Source organism: Bubalus kerabau, chromosome 5 (genome assembly GCF_029407905.1).
Source record: "Bubalus kerabau isolate K-KA32 ecotype Philippines breed swamp buffalo chromosome 5, PCC_UOA_SB_1v2, whole genome shotgun sequence".
Taxonomy (NCBI): Eukaryota; Metazoa; Chordata; class Mammalia; order Artiodactyla; family Bovidae; genus Bubalus; species Bubalus kerabau.
The window spans coordinates 2,528,286-2,547,549 of record NC_073628.1 but is presented as its reverse complement, the minus strand read 5'-3'; the positions used below and the strand labels follow the sequence as shown (position 1 = coordinate 2,547,549).

The 19,264-nt window shown below is 56.7% G+C and overlaps 1 protein-coding gene across 1 annotated transcript in view; it reads left to right on the top strand.

Annotated features, from left to right (window-relative positions):
- CARS1 (cysteinyl-tRNA synthetase 1) overlaps positions 1-19,264 on the top strand; it is a 50,897-nt gene that overhangs the window by 4,171 nt on the left and 27,462 nt on the right. Inside the window, exons 2-7 of the mRNA XM_055580550.1 lie at positions 2,060-2,308; positions 5,514-5,608; positions 6,477-6,565; positions 6,875-6,971; positions 7,407-7,505; positions 8,351-8,500. Of these exons, the coding sequence (XP_055436525.1) occupies positions 2,060-2,308; positions 5,514-5,608; positions 6,477-6,565; positions 6,875-6,971; positions 7,407-7,505; positions 8,351-8,500 (779 nt within the window). The remainder of the gene's footprint in view (positions 1-2,059; positions 2,309-5,513; positions 5,609-6,476; positions 6,566-6,874; positions 6,972-7,406; positions 7,506-8,350; positions 8,501-19,264) is intronic.

Genomic DNA, 19,264 nt, shown 5'->3' with positions numbered 1-19,264 from the left:
TGTCCACTCATTGCCTTTGGCATCATGGGCTCACCGCCAGACTGCAATCTGGCCCAAACCCACAGCCACTTGAAAGCTGACCTATTTTTAAATTTGTTTCCTCAAGTTAGGCTGGAACGCAGCTACCACAGTGACCTGATGACTGGCCCTCTGCCCTGCGGGCTCCCTGCTCCAGACGGGACTCTTAGTAATAAACGCGTGTGTGATCCCTGGGTAAACTCCTCCAGGGCTGTTACCGCAGCAACAACACAGGAGCGAGTAAAATAATGATAATAATAGTAGCTGATGGGCGCTGGCTGTGCGCCCGGCAGTATTTCAAACGGTTGACAAGTATAATCTCACTAACACCGCGGCTTTACGAGGCGTGCGTGCGTGTGCATCTGTTTACCTGGGAGGGGGACCGCCCAGCCAGGGAGGGGTGCAAACCTGCCGAGCCCTTGTCCCCTGACCTGTTCGTTAGCGCTTTAAAGCCATCCAGTTGGTGAAACATTTGATGTGTTTTTCTTACTGTGAAAAGGACCTGTACTTATTACAGAAAACGCGGGCAGTGAGAGAAAAGAGGGAGCCTAAACGCCCCGGGAGCACCTTAGCCCAGGGCAGCTACTGTCCAGGTCGGCGGGTCCTAGGGGGTGCCTCTTCCCTGGCGTTCACCTGGAGTGAGGGCAGTCTGTCTGTCCAGTGTGGTTCTGGGGGCACGAGGTGGGGGGCATGGGGGGGCAAGGCTTCTTTGTGCTCCGGTCCTGGCCCAGGCGGCTGCAGCAGAGACAGGGAGGGTGGGCTTGGGGGGCAACGTGGGGCAGCCAGGTGCTCAAGGGCGATGTAGCCCCCCCAGGACACGCACTGGCCGTCCCCCCAGCTCCGTCCACCCGCCGGCAGGCCCTCGACGTAGCTTTCTGAACTGAGTCTCATCCAGCACGAAAGAGGAGCCCGCCTTCAGTGTAGGGAAGCGGGCGGGGGCATCCATGTGTCCTGAACTAGGGAGAAGAGAGAGCAGGAGGGGCCAGGCCCCGGGTGCAGCCGGGCGCCTCCCGGCTCGGCTCCTCTGTGGAAGGAAGCGAGACCAGCCCGCTCCCCACGTCCACGGGGCCTGGTGCCTCCGCCTGCCCCACTCCCCGCAGGAGGCGAGGGCACCGGACAGTGGCTGGAGCTGTGACACAGGGTCACGCAGTGACCAGGGGGCAGGAGGGGGGCGGCGAGCGGGCTGGGTGGGGTCGGGGCGGGATCTCAGGGTGGTCAGGGCCCAGGGCCTTCTACTAGCAGAGGCTGCCGGCTGGTCCTCGCTCAGGCTGGGGTTCTGTCCTCCCACACCGGTCCTGTGGCTCCAGGGCAGAGCAGTGGCCTCGGGCCCCTGCCAGGGGCAGGCCTGTGCCAGGCGCTGGCCAGTTGGCTCCTCTCCGGGCAGGTGGAGCCACCTCGAGCAGGCGTTTCGGGTCAGGCTGCGGGCCTCCTCGGAGCTGGGCCTTGGCCGCTGGAAGCCTGGCCAGTGCCGGGTTTGGAGAGCTCCGCATTTTTCACCGCTGCCCGTAGCCCACCCGGGGTGAGGGGACCGGTCAGCACTGGCCGTCTGGCACCCAGTGCCTAGCAGGGGTGTGTGTGTGTAATTGAGGTGAAAATTAGCAGCCTGTGTGTGTGTGTAACGGTCAGCACTGGCCCTCTGGCACCTAGTGCCTAGCAGGGTGTGTGTGTGTATGTAATTGAGGTGAAAGTGTGTGTGTGTGTGTGTGTGTACTTGAGGTGAAGATCATCACCCAGTGCCTAGCAGGGTGTGTGTGTGTGTGCGCGCGTGTGTAATTGAGGTGAGCATCACCAGCTGTGAGGTTAGCCATCTCATTGTGCAGCTCACGCGTCTAACATTCACAGCCTCCTGCAGCCGTGTTTGTCTGGTTCTGAAATGTCCTCGTCCTGCCTGGAGCCCACAGGCAGTCGCTCCACACCCGTCCCCCCGCCCCGGGCTCCCGCCCGTCCTGGGTGTCTCCTGCCCGGAATGGGGGGCCCCATCCCCGATCCTGGGCTCACCCAGGTCCCCGGGCCCACTGACACGCATCCTCTGTCTTTGCAGCTCCCGACTACACAGCCATCCTGGGCATTAGTGACGAGGCAGCCCGGTTGCGGGCGCTGGACGCGTACCTCAGCACGCGTAGCTACATGCAGGGCTTTGCCCTGTCCGAGGCGGACGTGGATGCCTTCAGGCAGCTCTCGGGCCCTCCCGCCGACCCGCAGCTCTTCCATGTGACCCGCTGGTTCCGGCATGTGGCTGCGATCCTGGGCAGCCCCCCCACCGCAGGCCCACCCTGCGGGCTCCAAGCAAGTAAGTAGCAGAGCAGCTTCTGGCCGTGAGACCCTCCTTGCTGGCCGCGGGGGGCCTGCCAGCGCCCCGAGGGGAGGTTAGGATGGGAGCCGAGGCGCCGACCCCCAAGGATCACATCCCTGCACTGCTGCGGCGGAGCCACTGCGGGTGGGGGCCCGCCTTGGCTGTCAGCTCCCTGACCCCGCTTGGACTTGACTTGCTTCTCCTTAAGTTTTCCCCTGAGGTCACAGGTGTGTGTGCGTCCACCATCGGATCCTGAAGCAGTGTTAGTGGTGGGAACCCTGGGCACCCAGAGCGAAGGCGTTTCTGGGCTTTGAGAGGAGGGGGCTCAGAGCTCTTGCTCCCCCCGACCCCGGTTGTGGTGTGCAGGGGCGTCTGGCTGCTGGGTGGTCTCTCCCCTCCCATGAATCTGTAGATGAATCCGTAGTGGCCTGTGCCCTCGAGCAGCTGTCCCAGCCTGGCTTGGGGTGTGCACCCCCTTGAGCGGGGGGCGGGGAGATCCACGTGTGGTCTCTGTGGTCCCTGCTGGACCGGGCAGACTGCAGGGTCTTTTCTAGATCCTTCAGCTGGGACAATCCCCTGGAGAAGGAAATGGCTACCCACTCCAGTATCCTGGCCTGGAGAATCCCATGGACTGTATGGTCCATGGGGTTGCAAAGAGTCGAGTGAGCGACTTTCACCTGGGACGCTGGGGCCCTGCCCTCTGCCAGTCCCCTCTGTAACGGGGTGGAGGTGGGGTGGTGTTCCTCCTGGGTGGGGTGGGCTTTGGCTTCTGGGTGATCCTGCTGCAGTTGCCCCTTCCCCAGTGGAGGTGGTGCTTCTCCGAGGTGGTGCTTCTCCCCAGGGCGTGGCCTCTGGGGTGGGGTCACGGTGGGCGGGGCGCAGCCTTGGCGTGGCCATCTGTCTGGAGCTACAACCTCCAGCCTGGAGCTTGTGGGGAGAGTGACACAGGCACCCATTGGGAAGGCAGGTACCCCCCTGCAAAGGAGGGCGTGGGTTCCCCAGGGCAGGGAGGCCTTCCTGGTGCCCCGACACGGATGCCTCCAGGGTGCCCTTGGGGACCCCGAGTGGCAAGATGCCTGGTGGACTGGGGCTCAGAGCCCTCAGGGTCGGTATCCTCTGCTGAGTCCCTGGGTGCCAGTGGCCGAGCGTCTGCCTCGCTGGTGCGTCTCAGACGTCCCCCAGCCTATCCTGGGCGGGTGCCCCCCACCCCGGGGCGCTCTCTGCCGCCCCCCACTGCCCCATCCCCCTCCCAAGAGGAGCTTCAGGGCCTGCTCTTCCCCACAGAGGGTGGCTCGTGGCCCCGCGGGTCCCCAGGGTGTGACCCTCTGAGCCGCCCCTCTTGCGAGGCTGCGGTGCGTGTGGTGCCCAGGGCACGCAGTCGCGGGCTGGCACGTCCCCTTTGTCCCCCCACTCCCGACACCCCCTGCCCGGAGCCTCACTCTCCGGGCCTCGGTGAGCCGGGTGTGCTGGTGGTGTGCTCGTGGGTCAGAGCTGCGTTTCTGCACGTGCCCGGGCGGGGGTGCCAGGCGCAGGCATGTGTGCTGTTCCCAAGCAGCCAGAGGAAGGCTGGGCACAGCTAGGGGGCTGCGCCCGGCAGAGACCATTGGTGCCGGGCGCGGGGCAGCGGGTCCCCAGGGCCTCTGGCGACCCTCCCATCTCATTAAGCCAGGGCCCCGGGGACGCCTCCCGACTCTCTTAGGCCGCGGGATTTTGAGTGCCCATTTCTGTGACTGCTCACCAGCTCTTGGGCAGTAGCCGCTCTCCGGGGGGCGCGGAAGTCCGAGTGTGACCCCAGGTCCTGGAGGGCATCCCCCGCCTGTGCCGCTGGGTCCTGCCGCTGCCAGCCCCTCCCACGAGCCTTCAGTCCTGCGAGCCCCGCCTTCGCCCTGGCTCCGGGCGTGCGTGTGAGCAGCTCCGGCCAGCTCCCCGTCACCCCCCGTGGCAGCGGCATTTCTTGTGTGGGGACCTGCAGCTTCTCGGTGGGGGGAGCAGCAGGCGGCGTCCCAGCGGGCTCTGAGGAGTGTCTCCGGTGAGGCCTGGGTGTCTGCTGACCACAGGAGCCCTTCCGTGTGTCCGTGACTTGGGCCTGGAGTCGGGAGCTGCTGGGTGGTTCTGTCTGTCCCCCCCGCACCTGCTGGTGCGCGCACACACACGCACACGTACACACGCACAGCCGTCTCCCACCCCTTCACCGGCCGGTTGTGTGTATCCTCTGGGTGGCCTGTAGCCGGGCCCAGGGCTCAGGTCTCCGTGACCCTTGGGGAGCAGCGGGCGGTCCTCTGGCGGCAGGACGGTCGCCTTGCAGACACGGCAGCGGGGTGGGGGCGGCATTGAGACCAGAAGCCTGTGCCCGCAGGGATGCAGGGGGCGCGCAGGCCGTTGAGCTCGGCCAGGTTAGGCGTGCAGCAGTGCCTCGGGGTGGCGGGAGGGTCACTGGTGCTCCGAGTGGGGGTGGAAGGTGTAAAGACTTGGTGTCTCTCCCGGAGCCTTGGGACACAGCTACCCTCCAACCCCACCCACCTCCCAGGCCCTCGTTGCAGACCGTCAGGCCTGCCCTTCATGCAGTGGGAGGCTCGGGCTCACAGCCGCAGGGCAGGGGAATGGCCAGGAGGAGATCGGGGTCAGGGAGGAGGGCGGGGCTTCCCTGGTGACTGTAACCGGAGGAGGCTGGGCTCCGTGAGCCCCCTCCCCGCCCCCGTGACATGGCCCGCGGGCTGTTCCCAAAGGCTCTGGGACCAGGTGGAGCCCTGGGCGCACATCAGAGCCGTGCCTGGGAGCCCGCATGTTTCGGGGGTGGGGAGCCAGCCGCCTGCTGGTGGAGATGAGCCTGGGCCACAGGCCATGCCACTGACCATCCACGGCCATGGGCCAGTGGCTCTTTCTAGCCTGACCTGGCTCCTGGGCCTGGAGATGGTCCCCATCCCCTGAAGCCTCCAGAGAGGTGTCCTCCCGGGGGCGGGCGGGCATCAGTCCAGCCCTGTGGCCTGCCTGTGCACCTCCGGCCTCACGGGTGCCCCATGCTTGGAGCCAGCGGGGGAAGGTGGGTGTGGCGGGCCAAGGGGAAGGGGTTGTGGGACACGCTGCCGCTCAGACATGAGCAAGCAGAGCAGGGGTTGGGGTTGGTGGCGCTGGATCGGGCCACACTGTCAGAGCCCCATGGTATTCCTTCATCCCGCACTGACCCAGCTGTGCTCTCCCCCAGCAGGCAGAGGGCGGCGTGCACAGCCCGCATGGTCTCCTCCAGCCGGGTCTGAGCCATGCCAGCTCCGCCTGTACAACAGCCTGACGCGGAGGAAGGTAGGGGGCCGCGGGGGGCAGGGGTGGCTCTGGAGGACCCCTCGGCTGGTGGGCGAGCGTCCTCCGCAGGGCTGTGTTCAGGAGCGCGCGTGCACACCCGTGTGGCACACCTTGAGGGGCTGCCCGTCAGCTTCCTGGCTCTAGGTGTGTGCAGGGCCAGGAGTCTGCGTGCCCTCTGGGGGACATGTGGTGGCATCTGTTGTCATGGTGCCAGCCAAGCGGGGCCATTGCTTTCGGGAGCCCGGCAGGTGTGAGGGCGAAGGCTGGTTGGCTCTGGACTGGCCAGGGCTTGCTCAGCAGGATCAGGGCCTCCAGGGGTTTTGAGCAGGGCTGACAGGTTTCTATGGGCCAGCACCCTGAGCAGATGGGCGGCAGGGTCCCCCTTGTGGACTGGTTGGAAACAGCAGGCCCTGAACTGACCTGAGACCTTGGGCAGTTGGTGGGAGGCCTCACGTCCTAGGCCGGCTCCTCCAGGAGTGTGGGCCCCGGGCAGCTGGGAAAGGAAAGCTGCCTCCTCACGTTGTTCTGGGAGCGAGTGCTGGACAGTCAGCGCGCTCGGCTCTGGCCTGACTCACAGCAGGTGCCTGATGAACGGAGGCTGCTCTCGTTAAAGCAGCAGAATCAGGACGCTCGTCTCCCTGACCCCTGGCCTGTGTCTGTGAGTGGAGTCCCAGGGAGGAAGGGGCCTGCTCCCCGGGCCCCTGGGTCGTGGAGCTCACTGTTAGGGGTCCTGTGCTGCGCCCCAGCTCTAGCCCAGACCGCGGCTTTCTGCAAGCTACGCGATCTTGTGAACGTGCGCGAGTCACTCGTAGCCGCCGGCACTGGTCCTGCGCCCCTCGTGACGGTCATTCCCTCGTTTCCAATCAAGGACGTGTTTGTGCCGCAAGATGGAAGGAGGGTGACATGGTACTGCTGCGGGCCCACCGTCTACGACGCCTCGCACATGGGGCACGCCAGGTAGGAGCACCCCTGGGCTGAGTGGAGGCGCGGCGCCCAGCTCTAAAGGTGGAAGCTTCTCATTCCGCTAGTACTCCCTGTAGAAAAGCTAGAGTCCAGGCAACCAAGCAGAAGTAGTTCCCGCAGCCCCGAGGCTGCCCTGTGGACTCTGACCAGACGCTCTCCTTCCTGCGCCTGAGAGTCCTCCCCACCTGCTTCCCTGGGGCAGGCCGGGCCCCTCTCCCGCCGCGCTGCTGTGCGGGTGGAAAGGCTGGCCCCCTCCCGCCGTGCTGCTGTGCGGGTGGAAAGGCCTGTCTCCCGTCGCCGCAGGTCCTACATCTCCTTCGATATCCTGAGAAGAGTGCTGAGGGATTACTTCAAATTTGACGTCTTCTACTGCATGAACATCACGGACATTGACGATAAGGTAAAGGGAGTTCTTAGGATTAAATTTTAAATACAGCAGATGGCATGAGGGAAGAAATGACCTTGGATGAGTTAATAAACCCATGTTGGCTTGAGCCAGCTCAGCTCAGTACATGCTATTTGAACCCCCGCCCCCACCCTGCGGTACTTGTATTGCGATTTACGCGATGACGCTTTGTGTTCACCTGCTTTGATGCTGTTGAAAACCCCGGTAAATGTGAGCGACCCCCAGGGCAGGGGTGGGGGAGGGTGGGCTCGGGCTGACACCCTCCCCCCCCCCCCCCCCCCCCCCCCCGCCCCGCGCTCAGGAGGGCGAGGGGGAGCAGCGTTCTCGGATGCCGCCTGGAGGAGCCACCCTGCCCCCCCACCTGGCGTTGCCCTCTGCGCGGGCAACGTGCACCGCCCGGCTGACCCCGCTTTCCTCCTCTGCTCCCAGATCATCAAGAGGGCCCGGCAGAACTACCTGTTCGAGCAGTACCGGGAGACGCAGCCCCAGGCCGCGCAGCTGCTGGAGGATGTGCGAGCCGCCCTGCAGGTGGGTCGCTGCCTTTCAGGGTTCCCATGTCCCTCCCGTCCACCCCATCCCCAGCACGGGGACCGTCGTCAGCGGGCTCCGTGACACGCAGGGTCGCGAGGCCACCGTCATGGAGCTCCCCCGGGCCATGGGGAAAACCACCAGCAGAGGCAACCGAGGGGGGGGCGGGGGCGGGGGGCGCGGGTGACCCCTCCTGCCACTTACGGGAGACGCTCAGTGCAGGTCACCCTGGTCAGCACTGACCTGGGAACCTTCCACATGGAGTCACAACTGAATCAAAGGCATGTGACCAAGAGGTGAAGCTGCCGGGCTTCTTAAGTGGGTGGTCCTGGAGGTTTTCAGAGTTACCTGAATAAATTAGTTCTCTCCAGTCTAACATTTTGTTTTGAAAAAACAGTATTACAGATTATGGTTATTATATTTTGAGGTCAGATAAGGCAAGTTCTCTTTCTTAATCACCACCTTTAGTAATTACAGTAAGGATTGCCGTTGTGCTTATGATGTATTATCTCCGCCAGAAAAAAAAGGAATAAAATTAGAGCTTAGCAGTCATCCTCTAGGCTGAGCGGTGGGGCCTCTGCGATGGAGGCGGCGTGGGGGACACCTGTGTGTCCTGGCCGTGGCCTTAGGGCAGCTGCCTCAGTCCAGGGTCACATCAGAGGGATGGGCCCCGGCGCCCTTTGCACCATCTGCCTGCTGGGGACACGCGGGATGACGCCCTCGGGACCCAGACCCCCGGAGGCCGCGGGCGGGGGGCAGGACCGGCCTTTTCCGCGTGGAGCCGGCAGGGAGCCCGGGGCTCTGCTAAGCGGGGCTAACGGTGTGGCCTTTCCTCACACGCACAGCCGTTCTCCGCGAAGCTGCAGGAGACCGTGGACCCGGACAAGAAGCAGATGCTGGAACGCCTGCAGCGCTCGGTGGCGCAGGCCGCGGAGCCGCTGGAGGGCGCGCTGCGGGCCGGGCAGGCAGGGCAGGAGCTGGATGGCCGCGTGCAGGTGAGGCTGAGGCGCGTCCGGTCAAGGCGGCGCCGTCGGCAGGCGCGGGGGGCTGGCTTCTCAGGCTTATTCCGGCCTCCTCGGGGTCTCTGGCCAGCGCTTGTAGCAGCACCGCCTGGAGAAGCCGAGTGGAGACGCCGCGGGTCCCCTGGGGAGTGAGCGTGGTCTGCTGCCCCTGAGGGCAGTGGCGTCCTTGGGCCTGAGTCGCACACCCCGTCCCCCTTTGCGCACCCCGTCCGCCTTGCCTTGGCACGTCCCTTCCTCCGCGGTCCCCTCCTCCTCCGGCCTGAGCGCCGCCCCCCCTCCCCGGCCCTTCTCCTCGACGCCGGCGCCCCCTGCTGGCCGCTCACGGAAGGTGCGGCCGACCAGGCCGGGGGAAGGTGCAGCCATGTAGGGGTGCAGGCCTGCAGGGCCCCCGCTCCTGGGTGTGCGTGTCCCGAGCGAGGTGAGGGGTCGGGGGCACAGGGTCATGGGGACGAGGCTTTCCCGCGCCTGCATCTGAGACCACACACAGGATCAGGGATGCCTCAGGCCGGCCAGAGGCTGGGTACATTTCTGTTTCCAACAGCGATGCTGGGAATTTTCTTCGGCGATTGCAGTAATGTCCTTCTTATTAAAATTGTACAGTACGCGTAACATGCGGGTTCTCAGCTTAACCGTTTTTAAGCACATTCACGTCGTTGTGTGAACAGCATCACTGCCCATCTCCAGAAGTGCTTTTCATTTTCCGGAGCTGACATGCTCGCTGTCTCTGGGAAATGCTCACTCCTCACCCACCCCCAGCCCCTGGCCCCACCAGGCTGCTTCCCACCCCCGTGGATCCAGCTGCTCTCGGGACCTCACAGATGTGGGCTCATTCGGGATTCTTCCTCTAGTGGCTGGATTATTTCACGTAGCAAACTGTCCTCAACGTTCATCCAGGTCGTAGCCTATGTCGGAAGGTCCTTTCTTCTTGAGACTGAGTAATATTTCGTCACGTGGGCTGGACCACGTTTTGTGTATCCCTTCATCTTTGGTGAACGTTGTTTTCACCTTTGTTGTGAACCTTACTGCCGCGAGCACAGTGTGCAGATCCCTGCTCTTTGTTCTTTTGTGTGTATCCCCAGAAGCAGCTCGTACAGAAACTCAGCGCGGTGTTCTGAGGGACCACTGTGTTAGTTTGCAGTAGTAAGTGTTACTTCCTGGCTTTGCAGGACATTTGGTCCATGCCAAGAGGTCCTTGAAGTTTGGTTCCCTGATAGCTCAGTTGGTAAAGAATCCACCTGCAATGCAGGAGACCTGGGTTCGATCCTTGGGTTGGGAAGATCCCCTGGAGAAGGGAAAGGCTACCCACTCCAGCATTCTGGCCAGGAGAATCCCATGGACTGTAGAGGCCACGTACAGTCCACCGTATAGTCGTGTAACAGTCCACGGCTGAGCAACTTTCACTTTCACACGTCCATGGCCATACTTGGTCCATGCCAAATGGTTGTAGGTACAGCCGCCCTTCAGAGCCTTTTGGTGTGACTGCGCCCTCCTCCTCGCATGTTCCCGGGGTCCCGCTGGTGTGCCTGTCCAGCAGCGCGTTGTGCGGCCAGGACCGTCCCTGTGTGTCAGATGTAGACTGGCAGGTGGTGAGTCCCGCGGGGTGAAATTCTGTTTCTCTTGCCTCTCGTGGGACTGAGTACCCTTTCGTGTGTTCACTTCCTGGTCGTCATTCTGCACAGGCATCTTCCACGCCGTTTTCCCCTGGGCGGTTTGTCTTCTTACTGGTTTGTAAGTATGCTTATGTTTCCTGGACGCTAGTTGTTTGTCATTTAAATGTGTTGCAAACATTTTCTCCTAATTTGTGGCTTCTCTTTTAACACAGAGCCTTAGTTTTAATGCAATCAACTTTATCAAGCTGCTTCTTTTATCCTTAGCATTTTTGTCTTAAGAAATTTTTCTTACCCTGAAACATGACTATATTCTCCAGTATTTTCTTCTAACGATTTTAAAGTTGTACATTTCACATTTAAGTCTTTGATCCCCCAGAATTTGTTTGGGTTTTGAAGGTTTTTTTCTGTGTGCGTGTGTGCGTGCGTGTGTGCACGTGCACGTGTGCATGCACGTGTGTGCGTGTGCGTGCGCGTGTGTGCATGCGCACGTGTGTGCGTGCGTGTGCGTGCGTGTGTGTAGCTGTGCCAGGTCTTAGTTGCGGCACGTGAACTTCTTTTTTAGCTGTTTATTTTACATCGGGGTGTAGCCGATTAACAATGCTGTGATAGTTCAGGTGGACTGCAGAGGGCCTCAGCCATACGTATACACGTACCCACTCTCCCCCCAACCCCCCTTCCTTCCAGGCTGCCACATAGCAATGAGCAGAGTTCCCTGTGTCCGTCTTAAATACGGCAGTGTGTCCGCCTCAATCCCAAACTCCCTAGCTACCCCTTCCCTGCATTCCTTTCTCCCTGGTGACCGTAAGTTCATTCTCTGTTAGTCTGTTTCTGTTTTCTAAATAAGTTCATTTGTATCATTTCTGTCTCGGTATAAGTGAGATTTCTGCTTCTCCGACTTCCTTCCCTCACTGTGACAATCCCCGGCTTCATCTGGTGGCATGTAAGATCCAGTTCCCTGACCAGGGATTGAACCTGGGCCGCCTACACTGGGAGCGTGGAGGCTTAGCCACTGGACCATCAGGGGAGCACCCAGAATTAGTTTCGAAAGTCATCTGAGTAGGGATCCAGTCCTCCCCAAACATGGCAAGCCCTGCTGTCCTCGGGGACTGCAGACCCGTCTGCTGCGTGTCGGGTCTCAGCTCTGCCCGTCTGGTCGTTTAGCCGCCCTGCATGAATGTCGTGGTGTCTTGGCACCGATGCTGGGAGGGCAGGAGGCCTCACCCTGGGTTTGTTCTCCAGATGTGTTGTGAATGCTCCTTGGCTTGCCGATTTCCCACACAAGACACCTTGGACTTTAAATGTTATGTATTGAAGGATCGTTTCAGAGATCCGCCTGTGGCTGTGTGGAGCCTCTCTTTCTGTTTCACTAAGACTTTTAAAAAGACTTTTATCTTAGAGCAGTTTCAGGTTCCCGGTGAAAGGGACAGAACGGCGCAGAGGTTTCCCGTGGCCCTGCGCGCCCCAGCCCGCCCCCACGCACAGGGAGCCCCGCCCCCGTCAGCACCCCAGAGCTGCTGTTTGTTACGGCTGGCGAAGCTCCACCGACGCGTTGTCACCGCCCAGGCCCCCCGTTTACCCTGGGCTCTCTCAAGGTGGTGTGCCTCACGCAGCTCTGGACATGTGTGTGATGGCACGTCTCTGCCCTCATGTCCTCACACAGAGTAGGCTCCCTGCCTGAAAGTCCTCTCTACTCCATCTGTTCGTCCCTCCTCACCCGTGAACCCTGGTGCCCACTGAACTCCGTCTGTTCATCCCTCCTCACCCGCGAACCCTGGCGCCCACTGAGCCTTCTGCTGGCTCCAGAGTGTGGCCTCCTCTGAGTATCACAGACGCGGACTGTTGCAGCGTGTGCCCTGCTCAGATCGGCTGCTTTCACTTAGTGATAGGAACTGGAGGTTCCTCCAGGTCTCACTGGGGCTTGAGAGCTAATTTCTCTTTGACACTAAAGGTTAGTCCACGTCTGGATGGACTGCAGTGTACCTATCCATCCACCTACTGAAGGGCACCTTGCTTGCTTCCAAATGTTGGCAGTTACGCGTAATGCTTCTGCAAACACCCACGTTATGTGTGGACATAAATTTTCAGCTCCTTTGGGTGAATACCAAGGCGCTTAACTGCTGGACCACGTGGTGAGAGTACGTGTAGTGTGTTAAGAAGCCTGCAAGCTTCCGGAGCGGCTGCACCCCCTCCAGGACGGTGCGAGTTCCGGTCGTTCCAGCTCCTCGCCGGTGCCGGTGCCGGTGGTCAGCATCTGGCTGTTCCAGTAGCTGTGCAGCAGGCTCTTGTTTTCATTTGCGTTTCCCTGACAACACGTGAGGTGGGGCACCTGTAGGGGTGTTTGCTGCCTTTTATCATGTTTGGCGGAGTGTCTGTTACCATCTTTGAACCAATTTGCAATCAGGCAGTTTTCTCTTTATTGAGTTTTGAGAGCTCTTTGTTTATTTTGGATAACAGTCCTTTATCAGACGTGTCTTTTGCAGATAGTTTCTCCTGGTCCGTGGCTTGTCTTTTCATTGTCTTGACAGTGTCTTTCCCGCAGCAGAAAATTTTAAAAGAACCCAGCCTATCAATTCTTACTTTTCAAGAATCGTGCATTGGTGGTGTTGGGAGGAAGTCATTGCTGAACCCAAGGTCATCTAGGTTTTCTCCTGGATTATCTTCTAGAAGTATCATAGTTTCCCGTTTTATGTTCAGGTCTGCGTTCCAGTTGGAGTCAGTTCTCCTGAAGTGTGTGGCGGCTGGCTCTGGTTCGTGGTGTCTGTGAGGTGTGTGGCGGCTGGCTCTGGTTCGTGGCTTCTGTGAGGTGTGTGGCGGCTGGCTCTGGTTCGTGGCTTCTGTGAGGTGTGTGGCGGCTGGCTCTGGTTCGTGGTTTCTGTGTGTGCGGCCCAGCTGTTGAGCACACTTTGTCAGAGACCGTTTCCGCTCCCTTTTCCTGCTTTTGCTCCTTTGTCGACGAGCAGTTGACTGTGTGTAGGAGTCTGTTTCTGGACTGTGTTCTCTTCCATCACTTTACTTGTTAGCCCCACACTGTCTTTTTGGTTTTTTGCTGCGTCGGGGCTGCAGGGTCGTTCCCTGTGGTGCGTGGACTCTGCAGTTGTGGCACACGGGCTTACTTGCTCTGCGGCATGTGGGATCTAAGTTCCCTGACCAGGGATTGAACCTGAGTGCCCTGAATGGCAGGCGAATTCTTCCCCACTGGACCGCCAGGGAGGTCCCAGCGCTACCCGTCTTGATTGCCTCAGCTCGACGGCGAGTCTTGGGGTTGGGGAGGATCAGTCCTCCAGCCTTGTTCTTCTGCCTCAGTCTTGTGTTGGCTTTCCCGGGTTTTTCGCGTCCTGTCCTTGTAAACTTTAGATTCAGTTTGTCAATACCCGTGAAACGACTTGATAGGAATTTGATGAGATTGAACTGAATCTACAAATCAAGTTGGGAAAATCTGATACCTTGACGGTGTTGAATCTTTGTACCCACAGACGTGAACTCTCTCTCCATTTCTCTCTTCGGAGGTTTGTAGTTTTCCTCATGTAGATCTTATACGTACTTTGTAAAACTCACATGTAGGTATTTCATTTTGCAGGAGCTAACGTAAATGGCATTGAGATTTTAATTTCAAATCCCAAATGTAGTCTTGGCATATAGTTCTGTCCTTTTCCCCAGTCGATATGCAAATGGTCCCCGACCCTGGACAATACGACTTTTCAGAGTTTTTGGTTTTAAAATGGTGCAAAAGTGATAAATATCTGGTAGAAACCGAGTTTTGAACTTTGATCTTTCTCTGGACTAGCGATAGGCAGTCTGCTGCGGTCCCGGGTTGCTGGGCGTCAGCAGTGAGCCTCAGCTCCCAGCCAGCTACTCACCAGGGTAAACAACTCACGTACCAGATTTCCCTGGCGGCTTGGTAAGGAATCTGCCTGCCGGTGCCAGGGACATGGCTTGAATCCCTGACCTGGGAAGATACCACATGCTGTGAGGCAACTAAGCCCACGAATCACAACTACTGAGCCTGTGCTCTGGAGCCCGGGAGCCACAATGAGAGAAGCCACCGTAATGAAAAGCCCACGCACTGCAACTGGAGAGTAGTCTTCACTCGCTGCAACTAGAGGAAAGCGCGTGCAGCAATGAAGACCCAGCATAGTTCAGCTCAGTTCAGTCACTCAGTCGTGTCCGACTCTTTGCGACCCCGTGCCTCCCTGTCCATCACCAACTCCCAGAGCTTGCTCAGACTCATGTCCATTGAGTCGGTGATGCCATCCAACCATCTCATCTTCTGTTCCCTTCTCTTCCCGCCTTCAATCTTCTCCAGCATCAGGGTCTTTTCAAATGAGTCAGTTTTTCGCATCAGGTGGCCGAAGTATTGGGAGTTTCAGCTTCAGCATCAGTCCTTCCAATGAATATTCAGGACTGATCTCCTTTAGGATGGACTGGTTGGATCTCCTTGCAGTCTAAGGGACTCTCAAGAGTCTTCTCCAACACCACAGTTCAAAAGCATCAACTCTTCGGCGCTCAGCTTTCTTCACAGTCCAACTCTCACATCCATACATGACTAGTTGGAAAAACCATAGCTTTGACTAGATGGACCTTTGTTGTCAAAGTAATGTGTCTGCTTTTTAATATGCTGTCTAAGTTGGTCATAAATTTCCTTCCAAGAAGTAAGTGTCTTTTAATTTCATGGCTGCAGTCATCATCTGCAGTGATTTTGGAGCCCAAAAAAATAAAGTCTGACACTGTTTCCACTGTTTCCCCATTTATTTGCCATGAAGTTATGGGACCAGATGCCATGATCTTCGTTTTCTGAATGTTGAGCTTTAAGCCAACTTTTTCACTCTCCTCTTTCGCTTTCAAGAGGCTCTGTAGCTCTTCACTTTCTGCCCTAATAGTGGTGTCATCTGCATATCTGAGGTTTTTGATATTTCTCCCAGCAATCTTGATTCCAGCTTGTGCTTGCTCCAGCCCAGCGTTTCTCATGATGTACTCTGCATAGAAGTTAAATAAGCAGGGTGACAGGATATAGCCTTAACGTACTCCTTTTCCTATTTGGAACCAGTCTGTTGTTCCGTGTCCTGTTCTAACTGTTGCTTCCTGACCGGCATACAGATTTCTCAGGAGGCAGGTCAGGTGGTCTGGTATTTCCATCTCTTTCAGAATTTTCCACAATTTGTGTTGATCCACACAGTCATGGCTCAGCTGGTAAAGAATCCGCCTGCAATGTGGGAGACCTGGGTTTGATCCCTGGGTCGGGAAGATCCCCTGGAGATGGGAAAGGATACCCACTCCAGTATTCTGGCCTGGAGAATTCCATGGACTCCACAGTCCATGGGGTCACAAAGAGTCAGACACAACTGAGTGACATTCACTTTCAGGACTTCCCTGGTGTCTCAGATGGTAAAGCATTTGCCTACAATGCTGGAGACCTGGGTTCAATCCCTGGGTCAGGAAGATCTCCTGGAGAAGGAAATGGCAACCCACTCCAGTATTCTTGCCTGGAAAATCCCATGGATGGAGGAACCTGGTAGGCTCCAGTCCGTGGGGTCACAAACAGTCAGACATGACTGAGCAACTTCACTTTCTTTTCTTTCTTTGTACACAGTCAAAGGCTTTGGCATAGTCAATAAAGCAGAAATAGATGTTTTTCTGGAAATCTCTTGCTTTTTTGCTGATCCAACGGATATTGGCAATTTGATCTCTGTTTCCTCTGCCTTTTCTAAAACCAGCTTGAACATCTGAAAGTTCACGCTTCACATATCATTGAAGCCTGGCTTGGAGAATTTTGAGCATTAGTTTACCAGTGTGTGAGATGAGTGCAATTGTGCGGTAGTTTGAGCATTCTTTGGCATTGCCTTTCTTTGGGAGTGGAATGAAAACTGACCTTTTCCAGTCCTATGGCCAGTCCTGCGTTTTCCAAATTTTGCTGACATATTGAACGCAGCTCGTTCATAGTGTCGTCTTTTAGGATTTGAAATAACTCAACTGGAATTCCATCACCTCCACTAGCTTTGTTCATAGTAATGCTTCCTAAGGCCCACTTGACTTCACATTCCAGGATGTCTGGCTCTAGGTGGGTGATCACGCCATTGTGATTTTCTGAGTCGTGAAGCTCTTTTTTGTACAGTTCTTCTGTGTATTCTTGCCACCTCTTCTTAATATCTTCTGCTTCTGTTAGGTCCATACCATTTCTGTCCTTTATGGGGCCCATCTTTGCATGAAATGTTCCCTTGGTATCTCTAATTTTCTTGAAGAGATCTCTAGTCTTTCCCATTCTATTGTTTTCCTTGATTTCTTTGCATTGATCGCTGAGGAAGGCTTTCTTATCTCTCCTTTCTGTTTTTTGGAGCTCTTCATTCAAATGGTATATCTTTCCTTTTCTCCTTTGCTTTACACATCTCTTCTTTTCTCAGCTATTTGTAAGGCCTCCTCAGACAGCCATTTTGCTTTTTTGCATTTCTTTTCCATGGGGATGGTCTTGATCCCTGTCTTCTGTACAATGTCACGAACCTCATTCCATAGTTCATCAGGCACTCTGTCTATCAGATCTAGTCTCTTAAGTCTGTTTCTCACTTCCAGTGTATAATGGTAAGGGATTTGATTTAGGTCATACCTGAATGGTCTAGTGGTTTTCCCTACTTTCTTCAGTTTAAGCCTGAATTTGGCGATCAGGAGGTCACCCTCATCTTCCACCACAGTCTGGCCCCAGGTTACTAGCAGGGCATGGCTTGGTTTCACTGAGTTCGCCCAGGCTGTGGTCCGTGTGAGCAGAGTGGCTAGTTTTCTGTGATTATGGTTTCAGTGTGTCTGCCCTCTGATGCCCTCTTGCAACATCTACCATTTTACTTGGGTTTCTCTTACCTTGGACGTGGGATATCTCTTCACGGCTGCTCCAGCAAAGCACAGCCGCTGCTCCTTACCTTGGACGAGGGGTGTCTCCTCACCGCTGCCCCTCCTGACCTTGAACATGGAGTAGCTCCTCTCGGCCCTCCTGCACCCACGCAGCCATCGCTCCTTGGACATGGGGTTGCTCCTCTCATTGGGGTTGCTCCTCCCGGCCAACACCCTGACTTTGGGCATGTGGTAGCTTCTCTCAGCCGCTCCTGTGCCAACGCAGCCTGGCACTCTCGGTTGCCGCCCCTGACCTTGGGCAAGGGGTAGCTCCTCTTGGCCACGCTTCTGTGCAGTCTCAGCCAGTGTGCTTCTGTGGACAATTCTGAAAGAGATGGGAATACCAGACCACCTGACCTGCCTCTTGAGAAACCTGTATGCAGGTCAGGAAGCAACAGTTAGAACTGGACATGGAACAACAGACTGGTTCCAAATAGGAAAAGGAGTACGTCAAGGCTGTATATTGTCACCCTACTTATTTAACTTATATGCAGAGTACATCATGAGAAACGCTGGGCTGGAAGAAGCACAAGCTGGAATCAAGATTGCCAGGAGAAATATCAATAACCTCAGATACGCAGATGACACCATGCTTATGTCAGAAAGTGATGCTATGCTATGCTAAGTCACTTCAATCATGTCCGACTCTGTGTGACCCCATAGACGGCAGCCCACCAGGCTCCCCTGTCCCTGGGATTCTCCAGGCAAGAACACCGGAGTGGGTTGCTATTTCCTTCTCCAATACATGAAAGTGAAAAGAGAAAGTGAAGTTGCTCAGTCGTGTCCAACTCTTAGAAACCCCATGGACTGCAGCCTACCAGGCTCCTCCGTCCATGGGATTTTCCAGGCAAGAGTACTGGAGTAGGGTGCCATTGCATTCTCCTGGCAGAAAGTGAAGAGGAAGTAAAAAGCCTCTTGATGAAAGTGAAAGAGGAGAGGGAAAAAGTTGGCTTAAAGCTCAACATTCAGAAAACGAAGATCATGGCATCATCTCCATCACTTCATGGCAGATAGATGAGGAAACAGTGTCAGACTTTATTTTTTTGGGCTACAAAATCACTGCAGATGGTGATTGCAGCCATGAAATTAAAAGATGCTTACTCCTTGGAAGGAAAGTTATGACCAACCTAGACAGCATATTAAAAAGAAGAGACATTACTTTGCCAACAAAGGTCTGTCTAGTCAAGGCTATGGTTTTTCCAGTGATCATGTATGGATGTGAGAGTTGGACTGTGAAGAAAGCTGATCACCGAAGAATTGATGCTTTTGAACTGTGGTGTTGGAGAAGACTCTTGCGAGTCCCTTGGACTGCAAGGAGATCCAAGCAGTCCATCCTAAAGGAGATCGGTCCTGGGTGTTCATTGGAAGGACCCATGCTGAAGCTGAATCTCCAATACTTTGGCCACCTCATGTGTAGAGCTGACTCATTGGAAAAGACTGATGCTGGGAGGGATTGGGGGCAGGAGGAGAAGGGGACGACAGAGGATGAGATGGCTGGATGGCATCACTGACTCAATGGACGTGAGTCTGAGTGAACTCTGGGAATTGGTGATGGACAGGGAGGCCTGGCGTGCTGCGATTCATGGGGTCGCGAAGAGTCGGATGCGATGGAGCAACTGAGCTGAACTGGCTGAAATAGCAGGGAAGGAATGCAGCCCTGCCCATCAACAGAAAATCATCAAAAGATTAAAGATTTACTGAGCATGGCCCCGCCCATCAGAACAGGACCCAGTTTCCCCCTCAGTCAGTCTCTCCCATCCAGAAGCTTCCAGAAGCTTCGTATCCTTCTCCATCAGAGGGCAACAGCATGAAAACCACAGTCACAGAAAACCAGCCAATCTGAGCGCGTGGACCACAGCCTCGTCAACGCAGTGAGACTGTGAGCCATGCCGCACCGGGCCACCCAAGGCGGACAGGTCATAGTGGAGAGTTCTCACGAAACACGGTGCACTGGAGAAGGGAATGGCAAACCACTTCAGTATTCTTGCCTTGAGAACCCCATGAACAGTATGAAAAGGCAAAAAGATAAGACACTGAAAGATGAATTCGCCAGCTCGGTAGGTGCCCAGTATGCTACTGCAGATCAGTGGAGAAATAAATCCAGAAAGAGTGAGGAGACGGAGCCAAAGCAAAAACAGCACCAAGTTGTGAATGTGACTGTTGATGGAAGCAAGGTCCGATTCTGCAAAGAGCAATATTGCATAGGAACCTGGAATGTTATGTCCATGAATCAAGGCAAATTGGAGGTGGTCAA